The following is a 19,130-nucleotide window of genomic DNA, read 5'->3' on the forward strand; positions in this document are numbered from 1 at the left end:
AGGGACCAACAGTACCCTTAGGTACATACAGTAAACATTCTATAGGTACACGAGGCTGCACAGGGACCAACGGTATCCTTAGGTACATACAGTAAACATTCTATAGGTACAAAGGCTACACAGGGACCAACGGTATCCTTAGGTACATACAGTAAACATTCTATAGGTACAAAGGCTACACAGGGACCAACGGTACCCTTAGGTACATACAGTCAACATTATATAGGTACACGAGGCTACACAGGGACCAACGGTATCCTTAGGTAGACACAGTAAACATTCTATAGGTACACGAGGCTACACAGGGACCAACAGTACCCTTAGGTACATACAGTAAACATTCTATAGGTACACAAGGCTACACAGGGACCAACAGTACCCTTAGGTACATACAGTAAACATTCTATAGGTACACGAGGCTGCACAGGGACCAACGGTATCCTTAGGTACATACAGTAAACATTCTATAGGTACAAAGGCTACACAGGGACCAACGGTATCCTTAGGTACATACAGTAAACATTCTATAGGTACAAAGGCTACACAGGGACCAACGGTATCCTTAGGTACATACAGTAAACATTCTATAGGTACACGAGGCTACACAGGGACCAACAGTACCCTTAGGTACATACAGTAAACATTCTATAGGTACACGAGGCTACACAGGGACCAACAGTACCCTTAGGTACATACAGTAAACATTCTATAGGTACACGAGGCTACACAGGGACCAACAGTACCCTTAGGTACATACAGTAAACATTCTATAGGTACACGAGGCTACACAGGGACCAACAGTATCCTTAGGTACATACAGTGGACATTCTATAGGTACACGAGGCTACACAGGGACCAACAGTACCCTTAGGTACATACAGTAAACATTCTATAGGTACACAAGGCTACACAGGGACCAACGGTACCCTTAGGTACATACAGTGAACATTCTATAGGTACACGAGGCTACACAGGGACCACCAGTATCCTTAGGTACATACAGTAAACATTCTATAGGTACACAAGGCTACACAGGGACCAACAGTATCCTTAGGTACATACAGTGGACATTCTATAGGTACACGAGGCTACACAGGGACCAACGGCACCCTTAGGTACATACAGTAAACATTCTATAGGTACACAAGGCTACACAGGGACCAACGGCACCCTTAGGTACATACAGTAAACATTCTATAGGTACACAAGGCTACACAGGGACCAACAGTACCCTTAGGTACATACAGTAAACATTCTATAGGTACACGAGGCTACACAGGGACCAACGGTACCCTTAGGTACATACAGTGAACATTCTATAGGTACACGAGGCTACACAGGGACCACCAGTACCCTTAGGTACATACAGTGAACATTCTATAGGTACACGAGGCTACACAGGGACCAACAGTATCCTTAGGTACATACAGTAAACATTCTATAGGTACACGAGGCTACACAGGGACCAACAGTACCCTTAGGTACATACAGTGAACATTCTATAGGTACACAAGGCTACACAGGGACCACCAGTACCCTTAGGTACATACAGTCAACATTCTATAGGTACACGAGGCTACACAGGGACCAACGGTACCCTTAGGCACATACAGTGAACATTCTATAGGTACACAAGGCTACACAGGGACCAACAGTATCCTTAGGTACATACAGTAAACATTCTATAGGTACACGAGGCTACACAGGGACCAACAGTATCCTTAGGTACATACAGTAAACATTCTATAGGTACACAAGGCTACACAGGGACCAACAGTATCCTTAGGTACATACAGTGGACATTCTATAGGTACACGAGGCTACACAGGGACCAACAGTATCCTTAGGTACATACAGTGGACATTCTATAGGTACACAAGGCTACACAGGGACCAACAGTATCCTTAGGCACATACAGTGAACATTCTATAGGTACACGAGGCTACACAGGGACCAACAGTATCCTTAGGTACATACAGTGGACATTCTATAGGTACACAAGGCTACACAGGGACCAACAGTATCCTTAGGCACATACAGTGAACATTCTATAGGTACACAAGGCTACACAGGGACCAACAGTAACCCTTAGGTACATACAGTGAACATTCTATAGGTACACAAGGCTACACAGGGACCAACAGTACCGTCAGGTAGACATAGTAAACATTCTATAGGTACACGAGGCTACACAGGGACCAACAGTACCCTTAGGTACATACAGTGAACATTCTATAGGTACACAAGGCTACACAGGGACCACCAGTACCCTTAGGTACATACAGTCAACATTCTATAGGTACACGAGGCTACACAGGGACCAACGGTACCCTTAGGTACATACAGTAAGCATTCTATAGGTACACAAGGCTACACAGGGACCAACAGTACCCTTAGGTACATACACTGAATGTAATTTATAGGTGTACATGATGCACATATTTAGGTAAAGTTTGTGCTGAACAAATATAGTCTGGTTTTTGTGACAGAATTCACTGATATATTCCGAAACCTTACATTTCTATCTATATATATCCAGTGCTGGTACTTATAAATCTGAAGAAATCAGTATTTATATACAGCCAACAGTTGGAATATCACCAGTTATTTTTATGTGTTGAACACAATAAAGAAAATCTCGTTTATAAAGGGAGATAACTTACACTGGCAAAAACATCAGCTCCTTCGTCGTAGTCGACCATGGTGAAGAAGAGACGGTTGGAGTACTGTTGTGAGTAACGCCAGGAGTTAGCCAAAATAGTAAACTCATCATTGGCTTGTCTGTAAGGTAATGAGGAAAGAAGAAATAAAACAAATAGCTTTATACATGTGTCAAGGTTAGTCCAGAGGTCCTCAAACACATGGAATTCTAATACAACTTCTAGGCTAGAAATTCATTACAAGCTTTACTCTTACAGTTATGGGTATTTAACATCTAATTCCAGCAAGTCCATGAAACACAAAATGACATTTATTTGAACAAATTATAGTCCTATATGGCCTAAATAGCCTTTTATAAAAGGTAATTGTATGTCTGAAATTGAACCTCCTTAAATAAGGTTAACTAATTAAATTGGAAGTAAATATGAATTTCTATCTAGTTCTTGGATACTTGAGGCTGTGTAACTCACCTGCACACTGAGCACTGCCGCTGAGCCTGTAAAGCTGTCAGCATCACCACTACTGAGTAGTTCTTAGGAGCAGCTTTCACATATTGCTTGAACTTATCGCCATTGAGACGAATGATGGACTTCTTATTGTTCCAGTCACTTAGCTGTTGTACTTTCTCACCCACTGTGTCAACCTGAGAATCGGAAGAGTTCAGAAGGTCAGAGGCTACGGAGTCAGAGTTTACATAAACAGAGTTCACAATGTCGGAAGAGGTCACACACAATATTACAGAGTTAACATTCATCAGTAGGTGGTAGAGGACAGTAAGGTACACAAGTGTATCTACGGCCATATTGGAATACAAAATCGTACTCATTACACTATGGCCATATTGGAACACAAAGTCATACTCATTACACTACGGCCATATTGGAACACAAAATCGTACTCATTACACTACGGCCATATTGGAACACAATGTCACACTCAATGTTCTAACACACTAGGAATTTGATTCACTGGATTGTTCCAAAAAGTAGAATAATGAATTCCAAAGATCCAAAAATGACCAACTGATTAAATGAATCTTTGATAAACACATTCAGGAAAATGTTCCTGAATCATCTTCCGTTTCTGCTTGTCTATACTACATTTTACAAGTAATAGTATACATAATCCCATGAACTGGATAATAGTTCTGTTTCCAATACTATTTTGTAAAGGTGACAGTAAATTTACTCTCCGTGTCTCTCCACCTTACAATCGGATGGCACTACATGAGAGTGTTGCAGCACCATCTGATATTACCGGAGAAGTTTTTGAGTTTACATGCAGTACATCAGTGTCAGTGTTAATGTCTGTCTGACGCGAGTATCAATATCTCCAAAAAACCGACCACATCCAACACCACAATCTCTACATACACGACCAAGGATAATGGATTTCTGGCCACATACAGTTTTCAAAGATTTTCCAATAAAAACATTGCTGCCTGAAAATAAAAGCCAATACATAAAGTCTTGTTCAATCTATAAACAGTAAAACTAATGTTTAGAAGAACACCCATTCTTCTACGAAGCCAAATATTTGTCTTAAACTGTACTTCTATTTCTCCACATAATCGTAATCATTTGGATTTCATTATGTATAATATTACACTTAACTGATATTTAACTTTTTAAATTTCTGTAAGATAACAATACTTAAAACAAAATCCCAGTAAAGGTTATTGATGAAATGTAGCTACACCAGTGTATCTCTTCCTGCCAAACTTCAGGAAATACACACAATAACATGCTATTATATCCATCCTACAAATTATGCTGTCTATGTAATGGAACCCCCAGTCCTCCAGAGGGAGACACCAGCTATAAATACATTAAGATGTCTATGTAATGGAACCCCGAGTCCTCCAGAGGGAGACACCAGCTATAACTACATTAAGATGTCTATGTAATGGAACCCCCAGTCCTCCAGAGGGAGACACCAGCTATAACTACATTAAGATGTCTATGTAATGGAACCCCCAGTCCTCCAGAGGGAGACACCAGCTATAACTACATTAAGATGTCTATGTAAGGAACCCCCCGTCCTCCAGAGGGAGACACCAGCTATAACTACATTAAGATGTCTATGTAAGGAGCCCCCAGTCCTCCAGAGGGAGACACCAGCTATAAATACATTAAGATGTCTATGTAAGGAACCCCCCGTCCTCCAGAGGGAGACACCAGCTATAACTACATTAAGATGTCTATGTAATGGAATCCCCAGTCCTCCAGAGGGAGACACCAGCTATAACTACATTAAGATGTCTATGTAAGGAACCCCCAGTCCTCCAGAGGGAGACACCAGCTATAACTACATTAAGATGTCTATGTAAGGAACCCCCAGTCCTCCAGAGGGAGACACCAGCTATAACTACATTAAGATGTCTATGTATGCAATGGAACCCCCAGTCCTCCAGAGGGAGACACCAGCTATAACTACATTAAGATGTCTATTTAATGGAACCCCCAGTCCTCCAGAGGGAGACACCAGCTATAACTACATTAAAATGTCTATGTAAGGAACCCCCAGTCCTCCAGAGGGAGACACCAGCTATAACTACATTAAGATGTCTATGTATGCAATGGAACCCCCAGTCCTCCAGAGGGAGACACCAGCTATAACTACATTAAGATGTCTATTTAATGGAACCCCCAGTCCTCCAGAGGGAGACACCAGCTATAACTACATTAAAATGTCTCTTTAATCGAATCCCCAGTCCTCCAGAGGGAGACACCAGCTATAACTACATTAAGATGTCTATGTAAGGAACCCCCAGTCCTCCAGAGGGAGACACCAGCTATAACTACATTAAGATGTCTATGTAATGGAATCCCCAGTCCTCCAGAGGGAGACACCAGCTATAACTACATTAAGATGTCTATTTAATGGAACCCCCAGTCCTCCAGAGGGAGACACCAGCTATAACTACATTAAGATGTCTATGTAAGGAACCCCCAGTCCTCCAGAGGGAGACACCAGCTATAACTACATTAAGATGTCTATGTAATGGAATCCCCCGTCCTCCAGAGGGAGACACCAGCTATAACTACATTAAGATGTCTATGTAATGGAACCCCCAGTCCTCCAGAGGGAGACACCAGCTACAACTACATTAAGATGTCTATGTAATGGAATCCCCCGTCCTCCAGAGGGAGACAGCTACATACTTTATCAGGACTGACAACAGTCTAACCAACAGACACCAATAAAATCACATTCATTTATCTTTTGCCAAGCACATGCAAATGAATTATTGGAACATATGAAAAGCTTTAGAAAAATCAATTATAGCTGACTGCAACAAACTGGGTAGACAGAACAACAAATATCAATGTCAACTGTTTAACTTCAAGGCATGTAACTAAACAAGAAGTCCATGGGGCCTGTATTGCTGACAAGGACATTTCAGTAATCATGAGCATTGGCAAAGCCTTCTTACATTATATTACAAATAATTTCCCAAATTTTGAGATCTGTCGTCTGTCAACAGGTGAACTTTTTCCTTTAACTAAATCTAGCATTCTGGTTCGAAAGCAAACTGGGATACTGACAAGTCATTAAGGGCTCTTGTGGCTATATATCCCCACAATTATCGAGAAGCCATCTGCTCATATCGCTGAGGTTCAGTTTGATATTTGACATTTATTTGGACTTCAAAGCAATCCCAAGTACTGTAGGAAGCAAAATAAACACATGTACTACGATGTGACTTTTGTTCCCTTCCACATCTATATAGCTCATTTATAAACTTTGATTTGTTTTACCTTATCCAGGGTCATTGCTAGAGTCAATAATCTTATAATTATAATTAGGAGCCAAATGACCTTGAAATTTGACCCAGTTACCTTGATCTTTGGTCAGTTGACATCATGTTTAATCCCAACCAGCTTTTCTTAAAGCTGTCATGACAAAATGTTCATCAGTGAAAAATTAAAACCTTTAGACCTAGTGACCTTGACTTTCAACCTGGACATTTAGTCAGTTGACTCATTGAGAAATTTCAAGCAATTTTTTCTTTGTAATATCATAATGAAATGCTTTTTAGTGAAAAGATACAAAATTTGCCTTTGAACTTAATACCCTATAACCTTGACCTATGGTCAGTTGAAATGTTTAATTTCAACCAACTTAATATCATCATCTCAAAATGTTCTTAAGTGAAAAAATACAAAATTTGACCTTGACCTTTGACAATGACCTTTGTTTCAGTGACCTTTACCTTTGTTCAGCTGACTCTTTCTTTGATTCTGACCAGCTTTGATTCATAATGTAATAACAAAATGTTCACTGGAGAAAAGATGCAAAATTTTACCCTGACCATGACCTTTAACCTTGACTTCTGGTCAGTTGACTTGTTTAATTCCATCCCAAGATGTATACAAAATTGATTCCTCTTCACCCCGGGATGATTCAGGCCAAATATGACCAAATCTTTTTGGGCAGGTGAGCTAAAACGATAATTTCAATCCTTCCTGATTTCAATGAAATCAGTTGATATTATTTGTATAATTCTTTTAAGATTCTTTATGAAAAACATATGTGTATTAAATATGTGCATTTATAATTAACAAACTTTGAGGTGCATTGAAGATGAATTGGTAGTTCACAAATTTATTGGAAGATAACTTTTATTGAGTGTATAAGTATTCTTTTTTATATACTATTAAACGTCTAAAAGAGGTAGGTAACAATATAATTTGTTATCAATGTTTATTGTAATAATGATGGATGGACAATTTCAAACAATTGTATACAACCCATCAAAAAAAGTAAAAAACAAACAGCAATATTCTTAATTACAAGTTTTGAAACTGTATTGATTCTCATAATAAAAAAATGTTACAACTAGAACAAGTTTTCATGATTTTCTCTTTATGAATGGATAGTGCAGGCTTTCGGCATGGAAATACATATCAAAGATGTATAATAATCACAAGCAGGCTGTTGGATTGTGGTAGTAACAACATGGCTATGCCTAACATACCTTTCCAATTAAATCTATACCCTTACACACTACATCTTTTGTCTTATAGCCCTAGACTCGTTATAATTAGCATGGCCATTTCCACACTCACAGGTAAACAATATAGTTGCGCTATAATAATCAGTTGGGTCCTCATCTGTAACAGGAGAGATCATTAAATAATCCTCAGTATACCTAATTTCCTACATACCAAGGAACTGTGTAGAGATAGGGATAAAACACAGACTGGGTGCTCTGTATTGCCTGTAGACGCAGGAGACAGGATATAAACACCACCTCAAACCACATCCCCAACATTCTCAATTGGAAATCAGAACCTCAACAGATTTCTAATTATATTTTAATTGATTTAATTAACAGTAAGATTTTACATATGTACATGTAAAACTGAGACTGAATTCCTCGGACAACTACAGGAAATTTTACCTTAACTTTATTTACATCTCTCTACATGCCATTTACATAATTTGTAACCAATAGTGTTGGAGTGTGGTTTGTACAATAACATATCTTAGGCAGCCACCATTTGGGTCCAAGTCAGATACACAGAAGAAAGCTATACCAAGGTATGTACAACCTGATGTTTCAGTGTTATTAATACAAATTACATGTATGTACATAAATGTTTAAATTAACATCAAATTCCAGATACAGTCACTCTGCATATTTATGCATAGATTTGTAAATGGAATAGAATATATTGCCAATGTTTTTAGATGACTGTATCCTTATCATAACACCTCCATGTACACCTGAATGTAGTTTGGTTTTTTATTTTTAGCAAGCTACTTTCAAACATTATAGAACCCTGCAAAATAACAAACATATTGTACATGCGCATATATGTGTTTGATCTGCCCTCCCAGTCCTACACAGAGGAGGTAATGTGAACCGTGAACATTTATAACATCTGATAAGGTAGGATTTGTTGATTTGAGTATATGCCTAGTAAACTATACAACAACAGAATCTAGCAAGTCGGAACAACATAGAGACAGAGAAAACCGTCTGGATACCAATTTGTTGTTGTGGAGAGTTCCGATTATCTATGATGACTTGTACATGTGTGCATGACTAGTGGATTAAGTACAGGATTCTCCAGTAAACTACGGCCAATGTGTTTGTTCCTTTTATAGTCTACAGAGAAATTCTCCTGGAACCAGTAGTCATGGTACACAAATTAACACATGATACATAAGTCATTCTTTTTGTAAGTTTTTACCAAGAGACATTAAATTGGTGCAAACCAGTAAAATCAAGCATGGATTTACATTCCACTTTTTCTTATAAACCTTCATCTGACCTCAAACTTTCAAACAGAGAATACTTGAAATACTGACCAAAAATCTATTACAAACAAAATTTGGACGGGAAGATCGAACAAGGAAGCAGTCTCCAAAATTTCCTATTGATAAAGTGGCTTCACTATATTGATTACTGGGAATATGGAAAACGATTTAACACAAAGGCTGGTTCCTGGTATAGGAAATGATCAGAGGAGTGTGTAAGGATCATGTTGGTTGTTTGTAGAGATAAGAGGCGCACTGGGTTGTGTGTGACCAGACATTTCATGTCTGGGCCAGTCACAAACCTATTATCATTATAGGGCCTAATTATTCCTGTAGCATTATCTGGTAATATCTCCTATAGTAATATAGTCGAATCAACGTTTAATGATTACACCAGACATGTACTGCTTACAAGGGAATGTTTCCCCTTGAAAATTACCATAGTTATTCTAATTATATGTCAGCTGAAATAAAATAATACAAACAGTCCTAGTAATTACTGATTAACAATAACAATCAAACGTACAATGTTACATATTTTTATACAATATGTAGTGGAGATGTAAAAACAGACGAACTCAAAAGAAAAACCAAATTCAATAATTCAATAACTCAATAACTATCTAACATTTGGCCAGTGGGACTAGGTTCGCAATTTGTATTTCACAATTAAGCTACATTCACATCAAAACATTGCTGTGTGGCCATTTTTGTTCATGCTTTATTTCAAATATATCGAGGATGAGTATTATTTAGTTGATAGAACAAGGATATTAATAAATGTGTGTATTATGTGTTAGGACAAGGGGACTTCCTGTATGGATCATCATACAAAATAACACACCTACAACCATATATCAACACAAACTCAGGCAAAAAGAATGCAAATAACAAAATATGTTTTTTAAAAGGTATTACAATCTCACACATTTTAGAATATAATCAATTTTCCATTTTGGCATTGAATCTGATGGAGGCTGACATGTCAAACGAACAACAAGCGGTAAAACACTACCTTAAGAAATTGCAATCATAGAGCTATGAAAGCTCTCCTACCTCAAATAAGATCATGTTAGGCTGGGTCACAAATGCTTCAACTGCCAGCAGGGACAGAAAGATTTTTTTTTCAGAATTTTACATGCCTGTATATATTTCTTTTATTTAAGGGGTAAAAGACTACCAGGTATGTGTGCATAGCTTGGTATTAGTAGGACTAAACATTTTTTGTATAAAAATGTATTAAATCACAAAGCAAAAAAAGATGAGCACCTTACAGTAAAATACTGTAATTGAACAAACTACCAGACATTGTTTAAAACTTGATAACAAAGCTCACACATGGCAATGTAGAAATGTACTTGGAGTCTGAATTCTGTCTACTCCATTGACCTTACAGCTAAGGTCAAGCAAATACACGGTCCAGCTGTAGCTACATGGTCATCAAGGCAATACACAACAAGTAATAATAAGTTAATAACATGGGCTGTTTTATCTAACTTTTTACAGCTGTAATAAGGTCCTCAACCTCATACTCAATATTTTCTCAAAGAAATGGGGGTGTCCTCAACCTACAGGTGTACATATAACTTTGATTGTTGTACTTCTGTACTTATTTTTATTAATAGACTAATTGTAAAGGAAAACAATAAGTTTATATATCATTCTTCTGCAACAAATATATTTTTGTGCAGGAGAATAGAAAGTATCCGGGGGGGTACATTTTATGCAAGAGAATAAAAAGTATCCGGGGGCTGGGGAAGTTGCGAGATGTCTTTTATATGCATATGAAAGTTTTCTATGTTGATCCTATAGATATTTGAAGATTGGATCCAAAAACAAACAAAAATCTGATTGATTAAGTCAAAATTAAAGATTTTTGATAGGGGGGTACTTTTTATGCAAGGGGGGTACATTTTGGTAGGTGTATAAAAAGTATCCGGGTACTTTTTATGCAGAATAAAAAGTATACGGATACTTATTATGCAGGAGGTACATATTATGCATGACACCGGTATTAAAACCTGTAAACTATATGAAAAATAGAAATTGTATTTTTCTTTTTTCACTCCATGATGCTCTGATAATTTAATTATAAGGTGATTACTGATTAGACACACTAGTGACTACAACCTACATAGATTGAAATATTATATGGCATCAAATCAAGTGTGAAAATTTGACCAGCATAAAGCAAGGTTCTATAAAGGCAGCATAGAACATCAATATGGGACTAAATCAGTGTTACCGATACCCATTTCATAAAATACTGGTACCTACTCATTTTGAAAATTCCAGTACCCATATCAATAATTGCAAGAATAAAAACATTTCAATCTGACATAAAACAAGAGATCCCAGAGGGATCTTGGCGCCCACCATTGAATGATCTTTATAGGTTCCATGTCAAATTGATCTTTTCTGTACTTTTCCCTTCCTCTAAGTCTTATTTATCTGTGTAAATTCAGAAACAGCCCTCTAGTACTTTTCAAACAAGGGGAACCTATATATAGAATTTAAGATTTAGCTATAATGACTGTCTGTCAGCCATGTTGTTTTCGTATTGGTCCCAATATGCAAAACTAGGCACTGAGGGGAACCTACATATGAAATTTGAAAAAGATCCCTTCAGTTCTTTCACAGAAATAGCGATAACAAACTTCAATTGTCAAAATCCAAGATGGCTGCCTGTCGGCCATGTTGTTTTCTGATTGGTCTCAAAACACAACATGCATAACTAGGCACCAAGGGGAACCTACATATGAAATTTGAAAAAGATCCCTTCATTACTTTCTGAGAAATAGCGATAACAAACTTCAATTGTCAAAATCCAAGATGAATGCCTGTCGGCCATGTTGTTTTCTGATTAGTCTCAAAATGCAATATGCATAACTAGACAATTAAGGGAAACCTGCAAATGAAATTTCAGAAAGATCCCTTCAGTACTCTCACAGAAATAGCGATAACAAACTTCAATTGTCAAAATCCAAGATGGCTGCCTGTCGGCCATGTTGTTTTCTGATTAGTCTCAAAATGCAATATGCATAACCAGGCACCAAGAGGAACCTGCATATGAAATATCAGAAAGATCCCTTCAGTACTTTCTCAGAAATAGCGATAACAAACTTCAATTGTCAAAATCTAAGATGGCTGCCTGTCGGCCATGTTGTTTTCCGATCGTTCCCAAAATGCAGTATGCATAACTAGGCACCAAAGGGAACCTACATATGAAATTTGAGAAAGATCCTTTAAGTACTTTCTCAGAAATAGAGATAACAAACTTCAATTGTCAAAATCCAAGATGGCTGCCTGTCGGCCATGTTGTTTTCTGATTGGTCTCAAAATGCAATATGCATAACTAGGCACCAAGGGGAACCTACATATGAAATTTGAAAAAGATCCCTTCATTGCTTTCTGAGAAAAAGCGATAACAAACTTCAATTGTCAAAATCCAAGATGAATGCCTGTCGGCCATGTTGTTTTCCGATCGGTCCCAAAATGCAATATGCATAACTAGGCACCAAGGGGAACCTACATATGAAATTTGAGAAAGATTCCTTCAGTACATTCTCAGAAATAGAGATAACAAACTTCAATTGTCAAAATCCAAGATGGCTGACTGTCGGCCATGTTGTTTTTCGATTGGTCTCAAAACGCAATATGCATAACTAGGCACCAAGGGGAACCTTCATATGAAATTTGAGAAAGATCCCTTCAGCACTTTCTCAGAAATAGCGATAACAAACTTCAATTGTCAAAATCCAAGATGGCTGCCTGTCGGCCATGTTGTTTTCCGATTGGTCTCAAAATGCAATATGCATAACTAGGCACCAAGGGTAACCTACATCTGAAATTTCAGAAAGATCCATTCCGTACTTTCTGAGAAATAGCGATAACAAGAATTGTTTACGGACGGAGGGACGAAGGGACGGAGGGACGGACGGACGGACGGACGGAGGGACGGACGGACCACGGACCACGGACGCAGGGCGATTTGAATAGCCCACCATCTGATGATGGTGGGCTAATAAATGTTTCAAACGCTTCTCAAAATGGTGAAGCAACTCTATATTGCCATTTCAATTTAAACATCAATCCTAGCTTTACTTTCAGTTTTATATCCAAATGTTTCATGTTAGTTGTGCATGTTGAAATGTCAAAATCTTAAATGAATAACTGACTGAAGATTTTACATTACAACTATTACATTACAACTATTACACAGCTCGACATTCTACTGCTTTCTTATGATATGGACTAGCTGTTTTGGACTCTATCAAATTATCATGAGTGACTGACATTGATTATTAAGTAAATAAGTGGAAAGACACTATATATGATCTAGATAATTAATGAAAATAGTGATTTCACATGTAAAGAATAATTTTTAACTTAGTTTTTATTTTATTTTTGCTCTTGTTTTTTCTAGTCTCTGAGTGAGACAATGTTTTCATGTTATTATTTCAAAACAGTTCTAGTCATTACATGTAAAATCTCTACAATATTATTCGTAATCTATTGGTGTGTAGTGAGGGATGTTTGTAATTATTGTACATTTGTGTTCTATATATGTTAACGTGTTAGGCAAGAGTCAGTTATATACGTCTGGTTACGTGTGGTATCCAGGTCCTGTGCTAGTTAGGTAAGAGTGCCCGTTGTGTGTTTTGTCCATGTGTACCAGTCATGCATTGTGCATTGTGTCGAGTCCCTATGTCAGTGTACTGTGTTTGATTGGTCAGTCTATTGTGCATTGTCACCATGGTGTATATATATGGTGCTACATTCATTTACGGTGGGCATTTTGGAAGGATTGAGTTCCTGATTGAGCCACACTTAGAAGTAGGTCTTGTTATTGGTAGCAGGGTGCATTAGGCGGGTTGGGGGTCGAGATAGCTTAAAGGATGTAGAGGTAATTAGGGAGTTAATTTAGGAATGTCAGGGTAGGGTAGGGTATTATGTATGTTGTAAATGTTGGGCCCATTATGTTATCGTATAGCCCACTTGTTATTGTAATGCAAATAAATATTGTTAACTGTTACTTGAAGTCGAGTCTCCTTCACCAACACTGACAAGCAAACCCAATGAACCTGGGTTGACCTACGATATAAGATAGTGAGCCGAGTGCAGTTTGTACGTACACTACAAACTGGGCCCGTCTGGCTCCTGTTACAAGTACATTACCATTATCATGGCAATGCTGAAATCAATAATGAAAGTGAAATTCATACTTGCATAGGTTATTTTAAAAAAGAAGCATGTAAATCCAAACATTACAGGTATGATTCATCACTCCAAAAAATATAGATATTGGTAACGAGTTAAGTATCAGTATTGTTTCGTTGGATATGGTATCGTATTATTTCATTCGAGGAAAATCGGGCTAGTTGTAAGGTAGCTGCGATAACGTAGCTTTGGACGATGGACAGACAATTTCTGATAGATGGTCATCGTCAGAGCTACGATTCCCTTCCATTGACGATAGTATTTCAAAGCAATGAACCTCGAAAATGCTACAAATAGCGGATGTTGTGTGACTTTGGAGTAATATTTAGTATAAGCAAATATTTCTAATGCAATTTTAGCAATGTATTAGCCTACCATCACATCTGGAAATCTTTAATTCGCACATTCCAATATTATACTATTATACTCGGATTTGTCTCTGTAATCCGCCATGATACTTCTCGGAGAACTCTCGTGAGGATGCTAATCCGAATATGGTATGTGTGATCATTTATGGATGAAGCTACTACGATTAAAAATAAACATAATCAGAGATATTTAACCAGTTTTTTGTAAGGGTTGTGAAGAAAGTGCATTTTTCTTGGTGTAATTATTCAATTTCAGAATGTTTGACCTTGCTCACAGGGGTATATAACTCCAAATCTGTTGATCTGTGGAAATCTCGCGGGAAATCCCATTAGCATCAATTTATTTTGATTTCCTTATTAGGAAATTTACCTTTACTGATATCTCCATGTGTCTCGATCGTTTTGGATTTGATCATTTATTGTTAAAGAAATGAGGAAATGTGCAGATTTGTGAATTGAATATTGATAATAGATACCAGAATCATCAATTTACATTTGTTTTTTTATCCGAGAAAATTATAACCATAGCTAAATACTGCCCGATGTGAATCACATCGTGGCTTAATTGCTACACTATCGGCAGTTGGAGGGACTTCATACCCTGCCAGAGAGCAGTGTAGGCATGATATGAATATATACGGATGGAATCAAACACCTAGATGGGACTAAATGGGTGTTCTGGGGTAAATAAATATCTCATTTACCCATATATGTAAGGTAGGTGTTATGTCACACCCGATTTTATTGTATTTGCACCAAATTCTTAGCGACACCAAACGGTGTCGGATAATTCCACATTTTCATATAGTAGTGCGCTCTGGCCCTACACCAGACATGGTGACAGGGCCAGAGAAAACTCGGGCTACCAGAGGACAGACCAGTACCCGAGTTCTAGCCAGACCCTTGTCTTATAACATTCGGTATTAAGAGTTTTTTTTTAACTATGCAAGTGCCTGTGGGCTGTGTCAATTAGCTTTAAAACGAAATAATAAAAAGATCGGACACCGAGAAGCAGGAAATCATTTTACCGACCGCGGCCCGGTGATATTGCCACATTTACATTTCACCGGCAAGTTGATCATCGATGCACAGCGTGCAATTACATTATCGCAGGGACGTGCATGTATATTCGGTTCTCATGGTGCACGTGTTGGTTAAAATAATTTACCTCCTTTTTCTTTACGGCTGACGAACAAATGCAGAACAGAGCAAATATGGAAACAGCAATCAGCAGATGCTTCATGTTGGCAGCCATTATTTTAGACGTGTATATAACAATTCCTTTGATTGGTTAATTTTGACAAGGACCAATGAGCGATTCGGTAACAAAAAGGTTACGCTGATAGGAGTTTCGTTCGGCATCACTTTGGAATCTTCTTTCCTGTCGTGGTTAATATTGGAAATCAAATAAGGTTCCGAATGAGAGAAAAAGTGAAATGAAAAGTTTTAGATTTCTTGTGATGTTGAGGATATCATAGCTTTGATCACCCGGCAACTTTGATAAGCTAACTTACACAAACAAGGTAATTTATATACAACTTTAATATAATAAGAAACATTTGACTTGAAGAGTAGCTTTACGGGATCAAACGCAGCCATTGATGATTTCAGAAGTTTCTGAAGTTTTGATCCCCACTTTCGGCCGCCACTTTCACCGAATTCGCGTTGGTACATTATATATTTCCATATTGACATTTGTGGTTTACGTGTATGTTGCACTGACTACATCTATATCACTGTCTTCTGTACGTACTGTTTTTGCGTTAGGTTCATGCATAAGTGAACGCTACAGTTACCATAGTAAACGCGATGAGCACCCTGCCATCCCCTTACTAATGATGAGGGGATAATTCAGTGGTAAGGCAAATGGTCTCTATGAAGCGTCATTAGACTCCTTTCAAGGAAATCGTTTCTTAGTTGGGTTTTAAGATACCAAGTTTCACTCCCAATATTAGTTATCTACAACTACTAATCAACAGTGTCATAGAAGAGGTAATCACTAATCAGTATATAGTAACAGTTTATGTCAACCTTTCTAATGTTGTAGGATAGCCATGGGGCGTGGAAAGCTAGGAAATGGAGAAGTTGTGTCTGAGCCGGAGTACCAACAGCCTGTGGGGATCTATGGATGGAGGAAACGATGCCTTTACAGTTTTATTCTCTTTCTTATGATCATAACAGTCATCAACCTAGCACTCCTTATATGGATTCTACGAGTGCTGAACTTCTCAGTGGTAGGAAAAACTGTCATAGTTTGTCTTCCAAATCTATTACACTCTTATAGGCCAAAGGTCTTCTTCAATATGAGTTATATATATATATTGTTTTGTTTTTTTAGATGTACGGCTACATGTAAATGAATGGTCTAACCATCTCTTTTACCAGAGACCTATATACTAGGGATTCGCAGCAACCGCTTTTCTCGCAGAGTCACGACCTCACCTATTGTTCTCATAACCGGAGGTATATTTAGCACGAGATCTAGCGAGACCAAGCGCTGCGGCTGCGCAATAAGTGGATATCGGAGTTGTTTATATTAGTGACATGTGCCGTGCCAAGAGATGGCGACGACTGTCTGTGCACATGTGTCACCGCGTTTGGCCGAGATAACTTCACACTGGCGATAGTTATACCTATGCACTGTAATGTATATCGGCAGATGTGAACAACGATATTTAAGTAGTGTCTAACCGAAAAAAGCACCATTTTTCCGTTAAAGATTCATATAGAAACATATGGAAAATGTCGTCCGATTTTCTGCCATTAGACGATGATCTAAATTTAGATGTATAGAGAAATTTACTGACGACGATTCTTATATTTTCGATAGTGATACTGACTTCAGTCAGTGCTTCCCTAATTATACCGGACTCTTACAAGGGGAAATATAATCACCTGTGTTATTTTCTTTGTATCTAAATACACTTTATTAATGACAACTGTCCAAGTATTGAATTACAGATGCTTGATCTTTTCTTGCTAATGTATACCGACGACATGGCTTTATTTGTTAACTGCCCAGAAGATTTACAAATTATGTTGGATTCTTTATATGCATATACCATAAAATGGAATCTGGAGGTCAATGTTGATATAACTAAAATCATGGTGTTTAGAAATTGTGGACAAATAAGAAATAATGAGCCATGGAAATATAATAATGAATAATAATGACAATATAGAAATTGTTGACAATACTTGGTTATGCTGTTCAACTACAATGGGAAGTTTTACAAAACACAAAAACTCTCTTAGAAATCATTGCTTGAATGTAGAAACTTATTGTTCTATTTTTGATTCGTATGTAAATAGTATTTTACGTTATGCATCGGAAATATGGGGATTTCATAAAGCACCGGATGTCGAAAGCGTACATTAGAAATTCTGTAAAAAAAAAGTACTTAACTTAATAAGGTGCCTAAATCAACTTGCAATGACTTCGTTTACTGTGAATTGGGTAGATTACCATTAACTATTATGAGAAAATTAAGAGTGTTCAAATATTGGTGAAACAGTCGGATAATCTGGTATTGAAAACATGTCTTGATGAAATGGTAAATGAGAATGACATGTGGATATGTGACATTAAGAATGAATTAACCACTTTAGGTATTGAGTACATGTTTTATTCTAATTCACCAGTAGACTATGCTTTTAAAAGCATTGACTAGAGATTGACTGATGTTACAAAACAAAACATGTTAACAGATATCTAGTTCGTCGAAAGGTAGATTATATATCGATATCTGATAGATAGCCACTGTGTACAGTTTTAAACCTATAGAAACTAAATATAAATGTATGTGGAGCATCCTCACACAAATTAAATATAGAAATAGGTAGACATAATAATATTACCCAAAGAAATAGAACCTGTAACAATTGTGATTTGTGTGACATCGAGGATGAGTTTCATTTTATTTTGATATGTCCATTATATACAGGTCTGAGGGTAAAATGTATAAAACAATATTACTACAAAAGACATTCTGTTTTTAAATTAATCCAACTATTATCTGTTAATAATGTTAAGAGAGTTGTCAAATTTAGGTTAATATCTATACTTGGCTTGCAAAAGACAAAATTTATTAGTGTAGATAATTTTATATTGAACAGTTTTCATGTACATGTATGTAACACTCTCCTGTACACATCTGTAGTTGTTTAATGTTATATATCTTATATACCTATAGGCCTTAGAGCTCATCTGCACCCACCACTAGACCAGTGATTCGTTGATTTATTTCACCAGCAGTTTTACAGTATAAAAACCAGCATTAAAACTATGCCTTTATGTTTTTTTGGAGATATTTCTTGTTTATTAGACAAATGCTATAGCAAAAGTCTTAAGTAAAATGAACAAAAAAAAAAAAAAAAAAAACACTGTCATGTTTGATGATTGATAATATTTATTATTTAGTATTGAAAACTTTGATAGTGCTTAGGTCATGTACCAATGGTAGATCTTTTCTTCTTTGGCTTTCTGAAAAAAAAATCAAGTTTAATAAGTATTGATACATTATGGTATAGAATAGGCAGAGAAGCTTCTATAAGATTTAAATTTGAAACATTCAAATTTCAAATACCCTGCAGTAAATTCATATACCCCAA

At 37.1% G+C, this 19,130-nt stretch overlaps 2 protein-coding genes across 3 annotated transcripts in view; one reads left to right on the top strand and one right to left on the bottom strand.

Annotated features, from left to right (window-relative positions):
- LOC117328869 (tumor suppressor candidate 3-like) overlaps positions 1–15,815 on the bottom strand; it is a 35,853-nt gene extending 20,038 nt beyond the window's left edge. For both annotated transcript variants that reach the window (XM_033886459.1, XM_033886458.1), the window contains exons 1-3: positions 15,688–15,815; positions 3,132–3,304; positions 2,664–2,781 (exon numbers count right to left, since the gene is read on the bottom strand). In XM_033886459.1, the coding sequence (XP_033742350.1) occupies positions 2,664–2,781; positions 3,132–3,304; positions 15,688–15,774 (378 nt within the window). In that variant the 5' untranslated portion in view covers positions 15,775–15,815. The remainder of the gene's footprint in view (positions 1–2,663; positions 2,782–3,131; positions 3,305–15,687) is intronic.
- A 121-nt stretch (positions 15,816–15,936) lies between these two features.
- Positions 15,937–19,130, top strand: part of LOC117329985 (zeta-sarcoglycan-like) — a 30,261-nt gene continuing 27,067 nt past the window's right edge. Inside the window, exons 1-2 of the mRNA XM_033888218.1 lie at positions 15,937–16,042; positions 16,567–16,753. Coding sequence (XP_033744109.1) covers positions 16,574–16,753 — 180 coding nt within the window. The 5' untranslated portion in view covers positions 15,937–16,042; positions 16,567–16,573. The remainder of the gene's footprint in view (positions 16,043–16,566; positions 16,754–19,130) is intronic.

Source organism: Pecten maximus, chromosome 6, assembly GCF_902652985.1.
Source record: "Pecten maximus chromosome 6, xPecMax1.1, whole genome shotgun sequence".
Taxonomy (NCBI): domain Eukaryota; kingdom Metazoa; phylum Mollusca; class Bivalvia; order Pectinida; family Pectinidae; genus Pecten; species Pecten maximus.